Source organism: Rattus rattus, chromosome 2 (assembly GCF_011064425.1).
Source record: "Rattus rattus isolate New Zealand chromosome 2, Rrattus_CSIRO_v1, whole genome shotgun sequence".
Classification (NCBI taxonomy): Eukaryota; Metazoa; Chordata; class Mammalia; order Rodentia; family Muridae; genus Rattus; species Rattus rattus.
In genome coordinates, this window is record NC_046155.1 from 113638786 (window position 1) to 113658452 (window position 19667).

Here is a 19667-nt window from a genome sequence, read left to right on the forward strand (position 1 = left end):
GTATAAATCTGACATGAAAAAATAATTTAACTTTGTCAACTGACTAAATCTGTTTTTACAGTTGCAGAGACATCATTAATAAAGTTTGGATTTTTACCTAATTTTCACAGGAATGTTCTCACTGTCTTGCAATATTTTATTTCTTAGTACAAATATCTGATGAGACATAATGAGTATTCATTTATTATTTATTTAATTAATTGGACAACTTTAGGTTTACAAAGTACATTTACTAATTATTCGATTGACCATCAGAACACAACATTAGTACACTGTGTACAGGTCCAGCTTCCTGTTCTCTTGTAAAGGAACATATTCAAAAAGGTCACACCAAAGTGAGGATTAAAATACGGATGCCAGAGAAAATCCAAGATTAATACTGTGTGTGTATTTATTTTATATATATATATATATATATATATATATTCTCTCTTCGACAATTTTAAATATTCTGTGCACACTAATTTTCCATCCACTGATAAAAAGTGAAGTCATGTGACAAGCTTGAAGGATGCATGTGATAAGCTTATAGGTGAAAAGTAAAATTTTCCACAAAAGAGACCCAGATACTGTTCTCTAACATGAAAAAATTGGTGCAGCCTCTTTCAAAGACAGTATTTTCTACATAAGTAAAATAACCCAGTGTGCAATACCTTTTCTGATTATTTAAATGATGTTTCTATAAGATGAACGTTTAACTGGGAGAAATAATAGAGGGGTGTGAGAAGTTCAATAATGAGGAAGAGGCAGACACTAAGAACTTGCTGAATATCTTCAGGAAGATAGATTAGCGCCAGAAAATATACTTTGCTGTTGAAAGAGATGAAATCTGTGTAACTTCCACTAGAAAATTACAAATTTCCTAGAATCACACAGATATTTTAATTTTATCTCAATTTCAGTAAACATCCAGGTGCTTTAATTGCTTGTGGTTATAGACCTTATTTTTATTGGTTAAAATTAGCCACTATTTTTGTTGATAAAGTTGACTAAAATTTCATTATTTTATAAAGTTTCATTATGAGAGCTTCTAGCATAGATGTCTTATCCTAAGTTTAGTAATATTTGCCATCTTTATTCTAGGCCAGGGACATAGATTAATGTATACACGTTTTAAAATCATTAAGACATATACAAAACTTTTTCAATATCATAATATACATATTATAAAATGTATGACTCCCTAGAAAGTTTGCAGATGCATTGAGTTTTAAAAATTGAGACAGACATCTTAAATTTTAAACAAAAATATCCATTTCTGCATATAGGTCACGTGTGAAATGTCCTTCCTAGACTCCTGTTTGAAATCTTGTTTTCTAGCTGTTCACACTGTTGTGAAAGGTTGTGCAACATACAGGAAGGAAGTAGAGTCTTGCTGAAGAAAGTGGCTTCTGAGATTAAGAAATTATGTTTCTAGAGAAACTGAAACAGTTTTCATTTCATTAAGCTTTCATTGCCTTTAAGGTTTATAGCCCCGTCCAATTATCTGTTTTTTCTTTGCTTCCTGAAACTTGACATAACTAATTTTTGCTTGCACACCACATCCTGCTCCTGAATCATGCCTTCTCAGCTATAATAAATATATCCCTTCAGCCTATAAGCCAAGCAAACCCATCTTTCTTAAACCTCCTTTGTCAAATATTTTGTCATAGCAATTAGAAAAGGAGTTAATATTCCTATATTGCATACCCTCAGCAGATAATTTTCCACTTTTTGGGTCACCTATTTAATTATACTTTTTAATGAAAATTGTCATGTGGAGACTTTTGTCATACATGTGTGTGTCATATTTATAACTAAACACACCTTTAAGCTGTCCAAAATTGCTCACAATTGATATGAAATAAGGTTCTTCCCATAGTTTAATTACTCATCCGTGCCAAATAAGTATCTCTTTGAGAGTTCCCACTTCCAAATAGCCCTAATTTTTAGCAAAATATATTTGACAATAACGTGAAACCATAGCATGAAATACCTCTGAGAAAGACAAGTTCCTGCAAAGTCTTCCAGCTCTTATTATTTCATTGTCTATAAAAGGTAGTAAGTACATAATATATTCCACTGTTTGTAGATTAATAAATAAATAAATTAGTGTTACACAATTCTCAGGAATGCTGAGTTTTACTTTATTTTGGTTTACTTTAATATACTAGATGCCCACAAAGTAATGTAGGATTTCATTGAAATAATTCATTTTTGCAAATATTCATTCTAAATCAACCAAGATATTGCTACCATTTTTCAATTATTTTACTGGCTTTAAAATTTGGTCATTGAGAAATACCATTGCATTCCCAAACACTCCCTTGCTTTGTACTTTATTGAGTATAATAATGATTATCATCAACTTATAAAATACAAAGCCATGTGATTAATATGGCTTATTAGTATTCATATATTTAAAATAAAGTTTAAAATTGAAACATATATTTTAATAAAAATGTGTCATTGCAGATGGGGTTTATTTCTTCTGAGCAAAACTGTGAGAGAGGTATACTGATGTGAAAGAAGAGACTGATATAATTTGATAACTGAAAACAAATTAGGTTTGATTAGAAATGATGAAGCCAGATTACTTACTTTTGCAATGCCTTGATAAGTCTTTTTCCCTCTCAAATTCAGTAAAACATGTTAACAACTTAATTTGTAGATTATTTTTCAAATTTTACAGCACTGAATTGGATTAATGTTAATTTCATCTCTTTCTAGTTTCTCTAAAGGATAAAATGTTGTAAATGTAAATGTTCTAACATGATTATGTTGAAGATATATTTCTTAAAAGAGGTTCTATAGTCCCATTTTTGACCAGAAAGTTTACATTTCTAAATCAAAGCCACTCAGTACTGTAAATGCAACACTTAAGAAGAATATATAACAAATTATGACTAAAGAATTTTTTGTTTATTCTTGTCTTATATATTACATCCTCATCACTGTATCCCCTTCCTCTTCTCCTCCCAAGCCCTTCCCCCACATTCTCCCAGGCAGATACACTCTACTCCTTTTCCCTTGAGTAAAGGGCGGGCCTCCCAGGGACATCATCCAAACATGGCATATCAAGTTGGAAAAAGAATGGATGAGGTAACCCAGTAGAAGGGAAAAAAGGTTCTGAAAGCAGGCAAAAGATTAAAAAATAATTCCAAACATACAATAAATGTCTCTTGAAGCCACTGAGAAAGGAGTACAGACATATCTATCTACCTTTCACTGTAGCTAGGGTGGGAATTTCATTTTCATTTCACTAGCTTATTTATTTATTCACTTTACATCCCAGCCTGACCTCTCCTACAAGTCCCAGTGTGAGAGATCCTCCCCCTACCCCCCTCCTCCCCTTCTCTGAGAAAGAAGAGTATCCCCTCAAATGTCACCCACTTTGGCACATTAAGTCACTGTAGGACTAGACATATCCTCACCCACTGAGGCAAGACAAGGCAGCCCAGTCAGGAAACCATAATTCACAAGCAGCCAACAGGTCAAGGAGAGCTCCTGCTCCAGTTGTTGTGGGGTCCATATGAAGACCAAGCTGCACACCTGCAACATATATGTGTGGGGACCAAGGTCCAGAGCATGCATGCTCACTGATTGATAATTCAGTGTCTGGGAGTCTCCAAAGATCTCTATCCTCTTTTAGTCCCTATCCTGTTTATCCTTTACTCCCTAAGCTCTGTCCAATGTTTAACAGTGGGTCTCTGTATCTATTTCCCTTTGTTTGCTAGATGGAGTCTCTCAGAGGACAGTTATGCTAGCATGTGTTCACAGAAGCTTTACTCATAATAGCCAGAAACTGGAAACAACCCAGATGAACAAGAAATATAGAAAATGTGGTTTATTTAAACAATGGAATAGTACTTAGCTAATAAAAACAAGGACATCTTGAATTTTTCAGGCAAATGGATGGAAGATGAGAACCATCCCGAGTGAGGAAACACAGAACCAAAAGGATACGCATCGTATGTACTCACTTATGAGTGATATTTGCCATAAAACACAGGATTACAGCAATACATCTCACAGATGCAAAGAAGCCAAATAGCAAGGAAGGCCTAGGGAAGATGCTTGATTACTCTACAGAATGGCGGGAGGGATCTGGGTAAGATAGGGGGTGGGGAGAAAATGGAATGGGATTGGAGGATCAGATGTAGTGAAAGCGAGCAAGAGGGAATGGAAAGCGCAGTGAGGGGGGTGCATCGCTAGAGACCTGGAGCAGGGTAAGGCCCCATGCAGTCTATGAAGATTACTGTAGCTGAGACTCTTAGCAGTGGTGAATATGGAGTGTGAAGTGGACACCTCCTGTAGCCAGGAAGGACCCCCAATGAAAGGATAATAACAGCAACCCACTCAAAAAAAAATCTTCAACTCAAAATGTATTTCGTCTACAAGATGTGCAGGGATAAATAAAGAACAGAGACGGCAAGAATAGCCAACTGATTGGTCCAAATTGAGATCCATCTCATGGGCAAGAACCAATCCTGATACTTAATATTACTCTGTTATTCTTGCTATCTCTTCCTAAGAGTTGAAGAGCTAAAGTCATGGAATGCTGATTCCTGGGATGATCAAGAGTGAATGTGGAATAAATAACTGAATTGATATCTAAGTACTAAACTGTGCTTTTGGTCTACATGAGAAGAGCTAGTTGCAACACTTCTTTCATTAGAATATTTTTTTCTAGTGAAAGCTGAGCTGTCTGGAGATCTCTGAAAATTGAACCCAATTCTTCAAGAATGTTTTATAACAGAATTTCTGACTTTGATCAGAAATTCCATGCAGAGCAAACATAGCACTTTTAGAATTTTTTCTAACAGGATTTCTGACCTTAGTCAGAAATTCCAAGAATTACTTAGAGAGCTAACACAACTCTTTTAGAATGTTTTCTAGCAGGTATCCAGATAAGGCTAAAACACGGCTTATTTAGAATATTTTCTGGCTTTCTGGTTTTGATTGTAAAACCTAAGAATTACACTTAGAATTTTTCTAACTGACTTGGTCAGAAGATTCAAGATTTTTTATTGCAACTTTTCTGACCTTGGTCAGAAAACACATGAGCTATTCAGAGAGCTTTTTTACTAGCTATCTCAACCAGAGACTTTTTTCCGTTTAGCAAAAAAAAAAAAAAAAAAAAGCTGTCTTTGGACACACAGAGAACAATCTGAAAAGCTGTTTCAAGTAGACTACAGAGCCAAAAGCTTTCTACAGAGAACTGTTTAGGGATCTTCTCCAGCAAAACATAGGCCATCAGCTTCGACCCACAATTTGACTTTGAGTCATTTGTTTCATAGACCTCAACCAGTCCTTCTCTACGGATCCAGACTTAGGTGATGCTGATCCTTTGCACTGAAGGGTAAAAAAGTATGGAACATTCTCAAGTCATAAGGGATGAACACTCATCACGTGTAAGAAAATAAATCTAAAGCTCATTATGTCAAGTGAAATAAACCAAATGAGTAAAGACAAATACCAACCCTTCCTCCCATGCATGTATGTAAGTAATAAACAATTGACCTGAAAATAAGTAGTAATGGCTGGATGTTTTAACTGGTGTACACAGATAAATAAAAGGATTCGTTAGGGCTTTTTGGTACACACTGCTTGGATATATGAATATTACGTTGAATTCAAATTAACATATACAATTAATCTGTTACTAAACATTTTTACATGTTTAACTAAACATACAGACTATGAACTGCACAGTGAAAATCTTTAAACCAAATCACAGTTTTTGCTACTTGCTTACATAATTATCAGAAAGGTATATCAAAAGTACAGGTGCTGCACTGCAATGTATAAGCTAACTTGACGATGTTTTAGTGATTCTGGTCTTCCACAGAAACTTATTGATACTTTTTCCCCAAGAGCATTGCTGACATTTTTTAGAAGAAATTAGCATCTTTATATCATTAGACAGGAATAAGAACCAGTGAAAACAAAAAAAAAAAGAGTGAAGCATAAACAGTGTTTCACAATTAATCAAGGGAGGTACTTTGCCACCTTGTTTTTATTAAAAAGGCAAAACTGTGAAATTTACAAGTTCTAGCTATTTATCCACATGCCGTATATTCTTACATAATGTGTGTGGTAGTATTATAAGAGAAATTCACTCATTCATCAAGTCATTGTGCATCTGGTATAAACGAGGCACTCTAATGGGTACTGGAGGCACAATTTAGAATCCCACAAAGGTCAGGAAAATTACAGAAGTATGAAAACATTATAAGTATATATAGAGAGTATGATATATGTGGTTTTCTAAAGAAAACCCAACTCAAAAAATTAATTTTCTTGTTGACAGTTTGCTATATATCATAAGAAAGAATGTAATAATAAATTACTTACAGGAATATTACATTTTTACATTGCAATATGGGCTACATTTCAAAGAAATCATAGACCCAGTTTACAAGAATAGAAATAAGGTCCTTTTTGCCTGAAAGATGACACATTAATTCTATTGTGTCATATTTTCATGCAAGTAATATTAATTCATGTTAATATATATTTTTAGGTGGATGGGGAGGTGGCTCAGGAAATGATAGTATTTTGGGGGGGAGGGGATACAAAAGTTTTGATATGGCTTTGGTATTCTACTTGTGTCCAGTGAGGTTAGAATTTAAAATGATGTAGGTAACTACACTTTATTAAACTATCCTGAGGACTTTCATTATTACTGACAACTGTGTTTGCAGATTGTTGGATAATTTTGAAGGCCTCAACTATACTTATTTATGTAATTGTAAACATGACTTGGGATACAGCCAGTTATTGTGGGTTTGCCTATCATAAATGACGTCTCCTATTAAATACCCGGCACTAGATGGGAGGTGGGAAGAGCAGTCCCCATTTTAAGCATTCCTAAGGAAGCATCCATGAGGTCACTGTTTCCTGAGAGGAAAGGGGAACAAAACTACTTATGAATCGAAGGATAATAATTCAGAGGAAAGTGACTGGATACAAAAAATTAACTCAAAAAATTAGGAGCCTTCTTTTATACAAAATGCCCTTCGCATTAGCTATGAATAATATAAAATACCTTGATGTAACTATAATCAAACAAATAAAGGACCTCCAAGTCTTTGAAGAGAGAAGTTGAAGAAAATGGAAAGCATTCCCATGCTCTGGATTGGTAGGATTAACATACAAAAATTGACAGTCATACAGCAATCTATAGATTCAATGGATTTCCTATCAAAATTTCAATAAAATTCTCTACAGACTTTGAAATAACAATACCAAACTTCACATGGAAAACCAATAGCTAAAACAATCCGGGATGATAAAAGACCTTCTGGAGGCATCCCCATTCCTGATTTCAAGCTGTATTACAGAGCAATGGTAATAAATGTTGCATGAAATGTATAGCATTTGCATAAATACAAACAAGTTTGATCAATGGAATCAAACTGAAGACCAAAAAATAAAATCACACAATTATGGACACTTGAATTTTTACAAAGAAGCCAAAATTATAAAGTACAAAAAAGAAAGCATCTTCAACAAATGGTCTAACTGAATGTCTGTATGTAGAAGAATGCAAATATATGCATATCCATTAGCCTGCACAAAACTTAAGTCCAAATGGATCAGAGACCTCAGCGTAAAAACCAGATAAACTAAATCTGAAGGAAGAAAATGCATGGAATAGGCTTGAACACATTTCGCACAGAAAATAATGTCCTAGTAAATGGGATCTCACTAAACTGAAAAGGATTTGTAAAGCAAAGGACACTCACAATAGGACAAAGCCACAGCCTACAGAAAGCAGAAAGATCGTCACCATTCCTACATCTAAAATAAGCTAATGTCTAAAACATATAAAGAACTCAAGAAACGAGACATTAACAAACCAAATATCCCAATTTATTCCTCTAACGCAATCCCTAATGGCTATGAAACACTTAAAAATGTTCATTGTCTTTAGTCAGGGAAATGTAAATCAAAATGAGTAAGATTCCATTTTATTTATTCCATTTCCAGAAAGACTAAGATCAAAAACTCAAGTGATAGCATATGCTGGCAAGAATATGGAGCAAGAGGAACACCCCTCCATTGAGGGTGGGAGTGCAAACTTGTACAAACACTTTGGAAATCAATTTGGTGGTTTCTCAGAAAACTGGGAAAAATTCCACTTCAAGAACCAGCTGTAATACTACTAGGCTTATACCCAAAAGATGTCCTACCCTACCAATAGGACACTTGTTCAATTATGTTCATAGCAACTATATTCCTAATAGCCAGAAACTGAAAACAATCTAGATTTCCCTCAACAGAAGAATAAAGAAAGAAAATGTTGTGCATTTCAACTGTAGAATATCAATCAGTTGTTTAAAACAGTAACTGATCATCCTAAGGGAAGTATTCAACACCCAGAATGACAAACATGATATGTACTCACGTACAAGTGCATATTAGTCATAAATTATAGGATAACCATGCTACTATCTACAAACCCGAAGAAGCTAAGTTAGAAGGAGAACCCAAGGGAGGATGCTTGAATCTCACTGAGAAAGAGAAAGCATACATTTCAGGGGGAGGGAGGCAGCAAATAAATTCTGGTTGAGGAGTTAGGGTGAGAAAAGAAGGGTTGCAGTCTGGGAAGAAAGGAGGGAGAACTAGGAAAGAGAATTGGAATGGAAATGGGTGCATCTTTGGGACAAGCTAGAAACTTAGGACAATGGAAACGCATAGGAATCTATGAGGGTGACCCTAGATAAGGCTATTAGTAATAGGCGATAGGGAACCTGAAATGACTGCCTCCTGTAATCAGACAGAAATTCTACTGGATAGGTGAGGACACCAACACAGCCATAAAACCTTTGACACACAATTTGTTCTACCTACAATACGTGCAGGGACAGTATTCATGCAGAAATTGAAAGAATAGCCAGCAATGACGGGCCAAACTTGAAACCTGTAACATGAGAAGGATCCCATTCTGGTGGCAGAATTTTAATCCAGCAACATGGCTGCTCTGATCACATCCAAAGACTTTCTATTTCTGTGAGATCCAGCTGGAATGCAGACCTGCCCTTAGTACACACTTTTAATCTGGCTGGAATCATTTAGACAAAGTGTCTAATCAGAGAAAGATTTGACAGAGTGAGTCAGAGAAGTATACAACCAATTCTCAGGAGAAAGGCTATTCAGGTCATTGAATGGAGAGTCAGTTCTGGTGAGTTAGTTGATTTCAGATAATTTGTTAGTGAGTTGGGAGTTGCACCAGTTGGGCGTACATGAAGTGAATCAGTGCAGTGCAGTGCAGTGGGTTGAGTTCATTGGTAAGTTCACAAAGTTCATTCAGGTCAGCAAAAGCAGTTGAAGCTAGAAAATAGGAAGGAGCCAGACAATTAACTCTAATTGCCAGAGTTAGTTCGAGGCCAAGCAGGGCAATTTAGTGAGAAGCGGAGAGAAACCAGATTGAAATCAGTCAGCATGAAGAGGTGTTTGAGCAAGAACAGCTGAGCTGAATAGGCTAGCCAGAGTTCATACAGAACTGGAAAGAGTATGCTTATTCAACAGTAGGCCTCCATTGTGACAATTACATCTAGTGAATAAAAGTACTTCTACACAGTCTTGACACTAGTAATGATATTCTGCTTTACTTCCAAACAGGAGTCTAGCGTAACTGTCATGTAGTAAGGCTTCACCCAATAGCTAATGGAAGCAGATGCAGAGACCCACAGCCAAACATTAAGCAGAGCTTTAAGAATTCTATGGATAAGGAGGAGGAAGGACTGCAGGAGCTAGAGGGGTCAAGAGCATCACAAGAAAACCTACAAAATCAACTAACCTAGGCCCAAAGGGGCTCACAGAGACTGAACCATCAACAAGAACTTGTTTTGGAACTAGTCTGTATATATGCAGCAGCTTGGTCTTGGTGAGCCCCCTAACAAGTGCAGGCACTGTAGCTACATATGAGAAGCTTCCCTTTCTTTTAAGGGAAAGGGAAGATGGGACAGGGGAAGGAGAAGTGAAAAAGGACTGAGAGGAAAGGAGAGAGGGAGAAGCTGTAATCCAGATAAATATAAACAAATTAATTGTTTAATAAAAATTCGGGGAGTCTTTAATTGGTGCTACAATCAATCTGTCACAGCCCTAAAATAACAAGTACTATCCATTCTGTGTCATATGCACACATGTGCCTAATATTGCAAATGTACTGAGGCAAAAGACTTATCGAATTCTCTCAGAGCAGAAAGGGTACTGGCTGGAGTGACTCATTTAAGAAGAGTGACATTTCTCTTCTGACTCACAGCATCATCTTTTCTTCTGTAGCTTGGAAGGACTAGTTTGTCTTGTTCTTCAAGAACACTGTCTTTATCCTCTGTTCACTTGGCCTGTATTATAAATCCCATTGCCTAGAAATTCTAGGTGTAGTTTCTTATACAGCATAAGCCACTGGAAGTATTAGTTCCTGTGTTTTATAGGCAGTATGAATTTCAGGAAATACAAGTACAATCACTTACTATTAATCTGAATCTCTGGTCTCCTGTGATTCTTCTGAAAGTATGGATAACATTTTCTAGAGGGAATATCTTGTGATCATAGTCAAAGGATTAGGTGATACAGAACTGTCATCTTTAAGTGGAAAACAATTTGGTAATTTGAAGACAAGGTGCTTTAGAAAATAGGAGTTTATCTTTTTATAATTGATTGATCTCCTGAAAGCATTTGGAATATACATATACATATATATATATATATATATATATATATATATATATATGCAACAGTTTACTGAACCAAGGGGACAGTTTTAAGGTTACCAAAATAAATGCACGGGTCTGAAGAGTGGTTGGTCTGGAGCTACGTGGAATTATCCCAACCTAGTGAGAGATAGAATTTGAGATGCATACAGACAAGGTTATGGGTAGATACATGACAGATGGATATATGAGTGCACATGTCATGTCAGCAGATAGGTAGAATAGAGCATGAACTGACGTTTTCACTTTATGTAAAATCTCACAGAAGTTTTCTGCAGAGCCATGTAAAATAACAACAGATATCACACTGGGATTTTCCACACAATCCCATATTACTGTATCTTATTTGTCTCAAGAATATTTTCAGATTGGATACTAGTCTTTCTTTGAGAACAACTATACCACACTACTCTTAAATGAAGAAACTATAAGGAATCATGACATATATGTTCACTACACAGATTCTTCTTTGTAATCCAAAGTTCATTCTGAAATCATCAGAAAAAATGTAACATATAAAAATAATTCTTTAACATCTGAATATTCAAATCCTCTTTGTATTATGTTATATTTTATCAGCAAAATAGAAACTGAAAAAATCAAAGAAAATACTTTACTCTAAATATATCACAATAGCCAATTTACGTATCATAGAACATTAAATGACTGTACACAAATTTATCCATAAAAGTTTACCTTTTCATCCTACCTTAGCCCCTTATTGACTTAAACTTCTTCTAAGAATAAGAAGTTTGAAAATTTTTGCTCTTTATGGTTAGCACTTCTATGAAAACGTAAGTGGTTCATATAGAATTCCAAGTATGAAGAAGTGCACTTTGTTTTTCACTTAAAATGAGATAAGAGATGATTTATGTCATTAGCAACCCAGCAGGCCATTCATTTTAGTATGTGTATAACAATGTCTTTATGAACATATTATCATGTATTTTATTAGATTACCTATTTAATATTATGCTGTCAATTTAGACTAAAGCAATAATTGAAGTTTGTAAGATAAAAGGGTAATAATTAGTTGTCCTAGAAGCATGATATTGAATTACCCTATCCTTTGTGGTGTGCAGACCTTACATCCAGAAATTTGAAGTGAGCCCCTACCTTCTAATGTATCATATCCTGGACTGAAACTAATCAAATCTGTGTTCGAATCTTGTTTTTAAACAAGTAGCAGTATTCTCTCTGTTAAAAATTAGAACAGCAAATTCTTCACAAGGCTTCCCACGTCACAGAACAGAAGGTAATGTTATCCTTCATCAATGTACTTTAGAGACATTATTTGTAATTTTCTGTCACATTGAGTTATGATTACATGAGCATTTCTGTATGCTTCATCTTCTTTGCCAGACTGAAAATCCATAGAAGATTTTGATATATAGAACTATCAAAAGGACCTGTAAATACTTGCTTTTAACAAATGCATGTTACATGAGTGTATCCCCAGAGCAGTAGAGCATTGCAGCCTCTTAAATTACATTGGTACATAAAACTCTAAGTTAGTAGTACTGGCTCTAAAAACTATTGGGTATATATAAATTAATTATTCAAATACATTAAAGATTTTTATCTCTGAAAACTGGAATAAACTTAAGATAGACAATGTTAGTAGATTGTTGTGAGAATCAAATATAACTGAAATTTTTACATGAAAAAAATATAAGGATTATAGGAGAGAAAAGGAAATGTAAGGTATACAGGTTTGACTTGATGAAATACTACTTAGAAACAATCTAGAGTGGGCATGACCCTGAAAGTAAAAGGGATATCGTGATCTCTCAGGAAAGGGAAAATGAAAATCAAAGTTGTCCCAGTTCAAACATTTTAATACTCAGACGCATCAGTATATCTACAAATAAACTACCAATTTATAGATGAAAACTGTCAGAGATAGAGCTGTACAGCGAAATGCATGCTACCATGTTCCTAGATTATAGCAAACTGCTATATCTTAATTTGGTAAATACTCCCAACTTGAAGCAAACTCATCAAAGTCAGTTCATTAATTTCTGAATAATTAATCACCATAACTTGTATGAAAGTTTGTGCCCAACCAATATGCTATGAAAGATTTTAAGTCTTCTGTCTTCTAAAGGTTTCCATAAGATTTAAGAAGTATTTTCTTATTCACTACTCTATTGTGTTCTTTGTTTCCTAGGGAAAACTGTTACCACAGTATTTAGATCACACAGCTCCTGAAGGTCAATACAAATGTATTACAACAGCTTCAGACAAACCAAAAGATTGAAAAGTCATATATTCAAAAGCATTGCAGGCTGCTGTTAGTAACCAAAAATTATTACTTTATAAAATATGGTTTAGATATTTTCCTTTACTACTATACCTTCCATGTAAAAAAGCAATAAATTTAAAATACTATGTATTTTATTAAAAATTGTACGTCCCAAATATATTCTACACAATTATAAAATTAAATCATTTTTATTATTGCAGATTTGATTATTCATTTTGTATAACAAATATTTTTAAGTCTACATTGATAATTCTCCATAACCATATACTAAGCTACATTCCTTGCTGTACATGGTTATGCCTACCTCCTTTTGACTATCAAAAACAAAAGATCAATGATAGTACATTAAAGATGCGATCTACTCACTGAAGAGCCAAAAAAACTGAAAAAAGTATTTATAAATGTCAAAAGACAATGTCATTAGAATTTGAAATGCACAATTCACATTGAAAATGTATCTTGGTGTTTAACAAATTAAAAGATATATAAATTATTATGTTAGCTTAAATATCATTAGCTTTTATCATTCTGGTGAAATGAAAGTATATCAAAGTACCTACAATAGTGAGGAACATTTTAATCATGTAAAAGCTTAATATTTAGCAGAGAAGTTGGAAAAGTATCATAAGGCATATTAACATATGTAGAGGGAATCACATACCTTCTGTGTGCACAGCTGAGACATAAGTCCAGTTGTATCTCTTCACTATGTCTACCATGGCTCGAGCTTGCTGGGCATCGGAAGGTACGACCCTCATGAAGTACTTGAATAGAGTCTTGTCACTCAAATCCATGCTGGTTGCAGAGTAAGCAATCTGTGGTATGTTGAAAAGCTGGAGTAAGTTCTGGACTTGAATGGCCACAGAACTCGAGCCAGGCCCAATGACTCCCACTATGGGTTTCTTGGAGCGGAAGGAAGAAGATCCATCTACACAGCGTACCAAACCTTCCTCCTCTTCTGAAGAGATGAGGGAATCCCTTATAAACTCAATGCTTTGTTCTAGGGCCACAGCGGAATGCCAGCAGGAATCTCTGATCTCACAGCCGAGTGTGATGTTGGGCAAGAGTGTGGGGTCTGAGTTGATCCTTTCCAAGGTATGCAGCATGGCCTCCACTCTCTGAATCCCATACTGCTCACGAACTGCGCCACACTTCCTCTCATGAACTTTGTCCACAGTTGGTTGGTGGTGGACAGAGAAGAGAGCGCCAATAATGATGTCACCTGGCATGTGAGCCACCACCCTCCTCTCACTGGACTGTGCACTCCCTCGTACATCTTCTTTCAGAAGTAGGACTGACAGGATCAACAGAAGGACCATTTTAGGAAAGGAATTCAAGCTAATAAAGATATCATGATGGAGGAAACTCAGAGCTCCTATAGGTACAGCCAAATGATGCCCTGCGTTGAGTGGCGCATTGAGGAATTAGTCAGCAATTTAGATATATTCTCTAAAAGATAGCAAAGTCCCCAGAAACTGTCGAGTTAGGTGCATCCATACGATCAGAATATTCATAACCTGAAAATAAAATGAGACGCATGAGTTTGAACAGTGTACACAAGAGTTCAGGGACACTCCTAACATCCGTATTCATGGATAAATAGTGTGACTGATATTGTGGACAAAAATAAAGAACTGAAAAGTTTGGAGAATTTTTGTGCTTTGTTTTGTCACCAGGTAAAATAGCATCCTAGCCTCGACTGTTTCACATTAATTTTGTTGTTGTTGATGATGATCTGGAGTGCAGAAAAGCAAATGTGATACACAGCAGACATACCTGTGAAAGAGAGCTTCCTGGAATCAAACTACTCCCTGAGATAAAACTCCAAACTCAGAACCCTAAATACTCTGAAAGTTGGTGAGTGATCTATGGGTGATGGGACTGTGTTCAATTTTTATTTTTATTTAACTTTAATCATCTTTAAAATTTCTTTCCAAATTTTCATCACTGAGCGTATATTAATTATTCAGTTATAAAAGCAATCTTCTTTAAAGGGTTAGGTTGTAGCTCAGTGGCATGGCGCTTGACTGGTTCATTATGAGACTTTGAAGTGTATGTAACAGCCATACAAACATAACATAACATATAACATAAGAATCAACAAAGCAAGACATAAAATCATGTGTATTTCTTGCCTTGATACAATGTAAAGCAGATTGTATAAGTTCTCTGAAATATATAAGCTTTGTGACATTTGACTAAGTAATACATATTTCAAGGATGAGCGAAGAGAATATTTGAACATTACAAAGCAAAGTATTGCAAGCAAGCAGAAGTGACAGGCATACAAGTTTGGCAGGAAATAATTTACAACTTCTAGCATTAAGAGTTATTAGTAAAGTGCTTAACAATGCAGAAAAACAATTTTCCCACTGAATGAATTTTGATGATATATGCTAGGATGGCCTTATGATCATCAACATAAAATATCATGTTTTCAAACACCATGAATTGAATAGGGCTATAGGTATTCTCAACAGAATCCCTTTTGTTATTGAAATTCAAACAAAACCCTGTAGTTAGGTGAGGACAAATTATTCTCTGGCATTCTCCTTGGTACTCCAGAGAGTTTTCAAAACAGTTTTAGAATCTTACAATAAAATTCATAGTAATTAGCTCTTTATCTCTGATACAGAAATAAAAACTCCAGAGTGACATATCTCAAAAGGCTGGAACTTTCTTCTGAGAAGAAACTTGGTGTAGCTATCACCATAGTCATTTGTTACAGCTTAAATCCATAGGGAGGCAAAGTTTAGATCAGAGGCAGAAGCCTGCCCCACACATGACCCATACATATACAGCCACTAAACTAGATAAGATGGATGAAGCAAAGAAGTGCAGGCACTGGATGTAGATCTCTCCTGAGAGACACAGCCAGAATACAGCAAATACATAGGCGAAGGCCATCATTAAACCACTGAACTTAGTACGGGACCCCCGTTGAAAGAATCAGAGAAAGGACTGAAAGAGCTTGAAGGGGTTTGAGACCCCATCTGAACAACAATGCCAACCAACCAGAGCTTCCAGGAACTAAGCCACTACCCAAAGACTATACATGGACTGACCCTGGACTCTGACCTCATAGGTAGCAATGAATAGCCTTAATAAGAGCACCAGTGCAAGGGGAAGCCCTTGGTCCTGCCAAGACTGAACCCCCAGTGAATGTGATTGTTGGGGGGAGGGAAGTAATGGGGAGAGAATGAGGAGGGGAACACCCATAGAGAAGGGGAGGGGAAGGGGTTAGGGGGATGTTGGCCTGGAAACGCAGAAAGGGAATAACAATCGAAATGTAAATAAGAAATACCCAAGTTAATAAAGATGAAAAAAAAATTCTAGGATGAAGAAAAATTCATCCCAAGTTTCCAACAGCAAACTCTGTATCATTGATTAAAAAAAACCTAGCAGATTATTGGCTGTTTTCTCTTTTTTTCCATTGGATTTTCTCTAATTTCACCATAATGGTCAACCAAGAGTTTTAAATTGTTTGACAATGATTGACATCAAGTACCACCTTTTTTAAAAAACATTCTTTTCTTTTATAGGTTATTTTTTGGTTATGTTTTAAGTACTACTCTTTAAACACAGGTAATATATATGTCTTTATAAATTTCTGTCATTATCTTTCATCTTTAAGAAAAATGTAGTTTGGACTCAAAACGAATATATCTTGAATTACATTTCTCACCACAGGTACTTTTATTACAGTTTTCTTCAGCTGCTTCCATAGCAACAAAGAAAGAGCTCTTTTCACAGTACCAAACCCTAAAATTAAAATTTCACCAATAGCTACATGTTCCAGAATAATGAAGTGCTTGGAAACACAAGTTTCTGTGTGAGTATCGTGTGTATCATATTTTCTAACGTAGCATTTTAGGCAAAAGTGAAGGAAACAAAATGTTAATCTTCTCATAGTGAAATTGTCTGAAGGCTCTCAAAATGTCTGTAGAATCTCCTAAGATCAAAGACATGCAATTGGTTTTTATTTTTATGGTCATTAAAGAATGAGAAAATGACAAAAGATGGCTTGCTTTGATTCTTGAGTATGAGGCTAGAAGTTATCTATCAAAAATATGAAGCTGAGCATTCAATCTAATTTTATAGAGTTGTTTTAGGAACATTATCTATAATGAGATATGGTATACATATTTAAGTACTCCCATCTATTTTACACATGAAATTAATTACTTGGTTCTTTCAAACAAAATGCCTACAAGTTGGGAGATATATGAAAAGGTTACACAGTAATGGACATTAATTGTTATCTTCGTCTTTTATGAAGTCACTATAGCCCAATAACTCTCTCTATATTATATATAACATTATAATTGTATATATGATTATATATATAAAATGGTTTTCTCTTGAGAATTGAATATTTAAGACTATAAATGGTATGTATGTTCCTGATATTCATAGACTTTACAAGTCAATACTCTAAGCAGTGGCATTTGTGGACACTTAATGAATGCAAAGAATATTAAAAAGAAAGATGAAAACATATTCAAGTGGAAGAACAGCTAGGACATAAAGAATGGGCAGGATGGGGACGTAGCATTGGCTTGTAAAGCTAAAGAAGGGCCAGACTCCTTGGATCCCCTAGTGGTTAATGTGAACTGCCACTGAAAGTCATTCTGCATATGTAAGCAAACGATAGACAAAGTTTAACTTTAGACTCATTCAGGTAGCAGGACATGCTGGACAACAGATTCAAGAAATCTGATTGGAAGACACACAGTAATCTAGAGTAAAGTGACATTATCTTAGTCATCACCAATAACAGTAAAAATAGAAAAAAAGTAGATACAGTTAAACATAACTTGAAATCCCTGTGAGTGCTGATGAATGTGATATGAGTAAAGATAGAAGAATGTGGATCTATTCCTAAAATTCTAAGAAACTAACTTTTTTAATTTTATTTTTTATTCATCATTCTATTCATTTATATCTCAAATGATATAGTGGAAAGAGATAATACAGAGAAATATGTGAACAAGCGAACAGCAGAAGAAAATAATAGTTTTCTTCTAAACATTTTAAATTTGAAATGCTTTTGATGTGTCCAGGAACATATGTTAAAAGGGAAAGTGGTACATGAAGCATGGCTTAGAAAAGAAGTTTAGCTTGAGACAAAAATGGAGAGCAACCAGTATATAAAATCTTAAGAAATCATGAAAGCACCCAAAAAGAAAATATAAACTGGTCAAAAAATGGAGCAAAGAAATGAGCCCCACAAGGCAGATTTCAGAAGATAAAAAAAAAAATCAACTTAGGAAAGGAAACAACCTACAGAGTGAGACACAAGGAAGAGCAGGTAATGACAATGAAAAAAAGGTGGGCGCAGCACCATGTCTTCAGAGATATATGTTGAAAAGAAAAGAATACATCAGGCTCCACTGAGGATATATTTATAATATTAATGCACATATTGAAGATATTTGATACAATACTTGTGTTTTATGTGTTGTGTACGTTGCAGATTATATCAAAATTGCTTATAAAAAGCCCAAATGTTTAGACATGTTTTTATTTCCTTTATCTCACAAATATATATTATATATGGGTTTTGATGTTAAAAAACTAGTTAATAAATTCTAAAGTGGTAAAGGAAATTGTTTATTTCTGATGATTCTAAAATATGACTTCTCATCATCCCTTGTTTTACTACCCATTCCTATAAAAGATATATTAACAAAGTCCAGGAAAATAAGAGGGACCTTAAAGACACACCTTTAATTTTCTAGTGATGCACAAATGAATAAAATTGCTTTGTAATTTAAGTAGCAAAGAGTCCTCTGGGGGGTAGGGGAAAATGATGATTCACTAAAGAGAATGCATAGATGCATGTAATGTGTAATGTGTCTACTATTATGAAGTACATACATATACTTTTTCATTCAGATTTAGCCATTTCTTTACAAGCATAATGACTTGAGTTTAATTCCCAATGCTCAGAAAAATTTGGGCATGGCCTTTCACATGCTTAAAACCTCAGGACTCTAGAGGGAAGATACAGAAAGATTGCTGGGACAGCAGTCAATCTCCAATTCAGTGAGAAACCCTATCTCAAAGGATTTAGGTTAGAAACGATAGCTCAAGACGTCTGACAGCCTTCCCTAGACTCTTCTCTGGTCATATCCCTGCATACACAGAGAGTCCCCTCTCCACACAGAAACACATTATAGTTTTGAAATATAGCAGAAATGTGTTATAGCTCAGCTTATAAACCTCACATAAAAGTATCATTTGTGCTATCAAAATACCACAAATTAATGGAGATTAAATTACAAATAGAAAGGTGGAGAACATATCACACAGATCGATATTCATTCCTTTGTCCAATAAATAGTTATTGAGTAGTTACTTTGAACCAAAGATTCTGCTAGACCTGAGGGCTCCAGTTTGGATAGAGAAAGTTCAAGCTCATAAAGTCTACAGGAATCTAACAGAGGGAAGAGGTTTTATATGATAAGGAGATAAGTAAGTGAAAGTCCCTAGGCCAGAGAGTACTAAACCCAAAAGATACAAAAAAGCACTAGACAATGGAGTACAATATAAAGTGATAAGCATGGTAACGTTAAAAATTTTGCCAATGATATAAACTTAAAAGTATTGACCAAATACATGTGTAGATAATTAAAGGAGCCACTCCGGATAACATCTAGGAAAAAGTATATTAGGTAAGGACTAGAACTAATCTC

The 19667-nt window shown here is 35.0% G+C and overlaps 1 protein-coding gene across 2 annotated transcripts in view; it reads right to left on the reverse strand.

Annotated features, from left to right (window-relative positions):
• Positions 1 to 19667, reverse strand: part of Grm5 (glutamate metabotropic receptor 5) — a 532992-nt gene that overhangs the window by 501668 nt on the left and 11657 nt on the right. For both annotated transcript variants that reach the window (XM_032893267.1, XM_032893268.1), the window contains exon 2: positions 13631 to 14486. In XM_032893267.1, the coding sequence (XP_032749158.1) occupies positions 13631 to 14288 (658 nt within the window). In that variant the 5' untranslated portion in view covers positions 14289 to 14486. The remainder of the gene's footprint in view (positions 1 to 13630; positions 14487 to 19667) is intronic.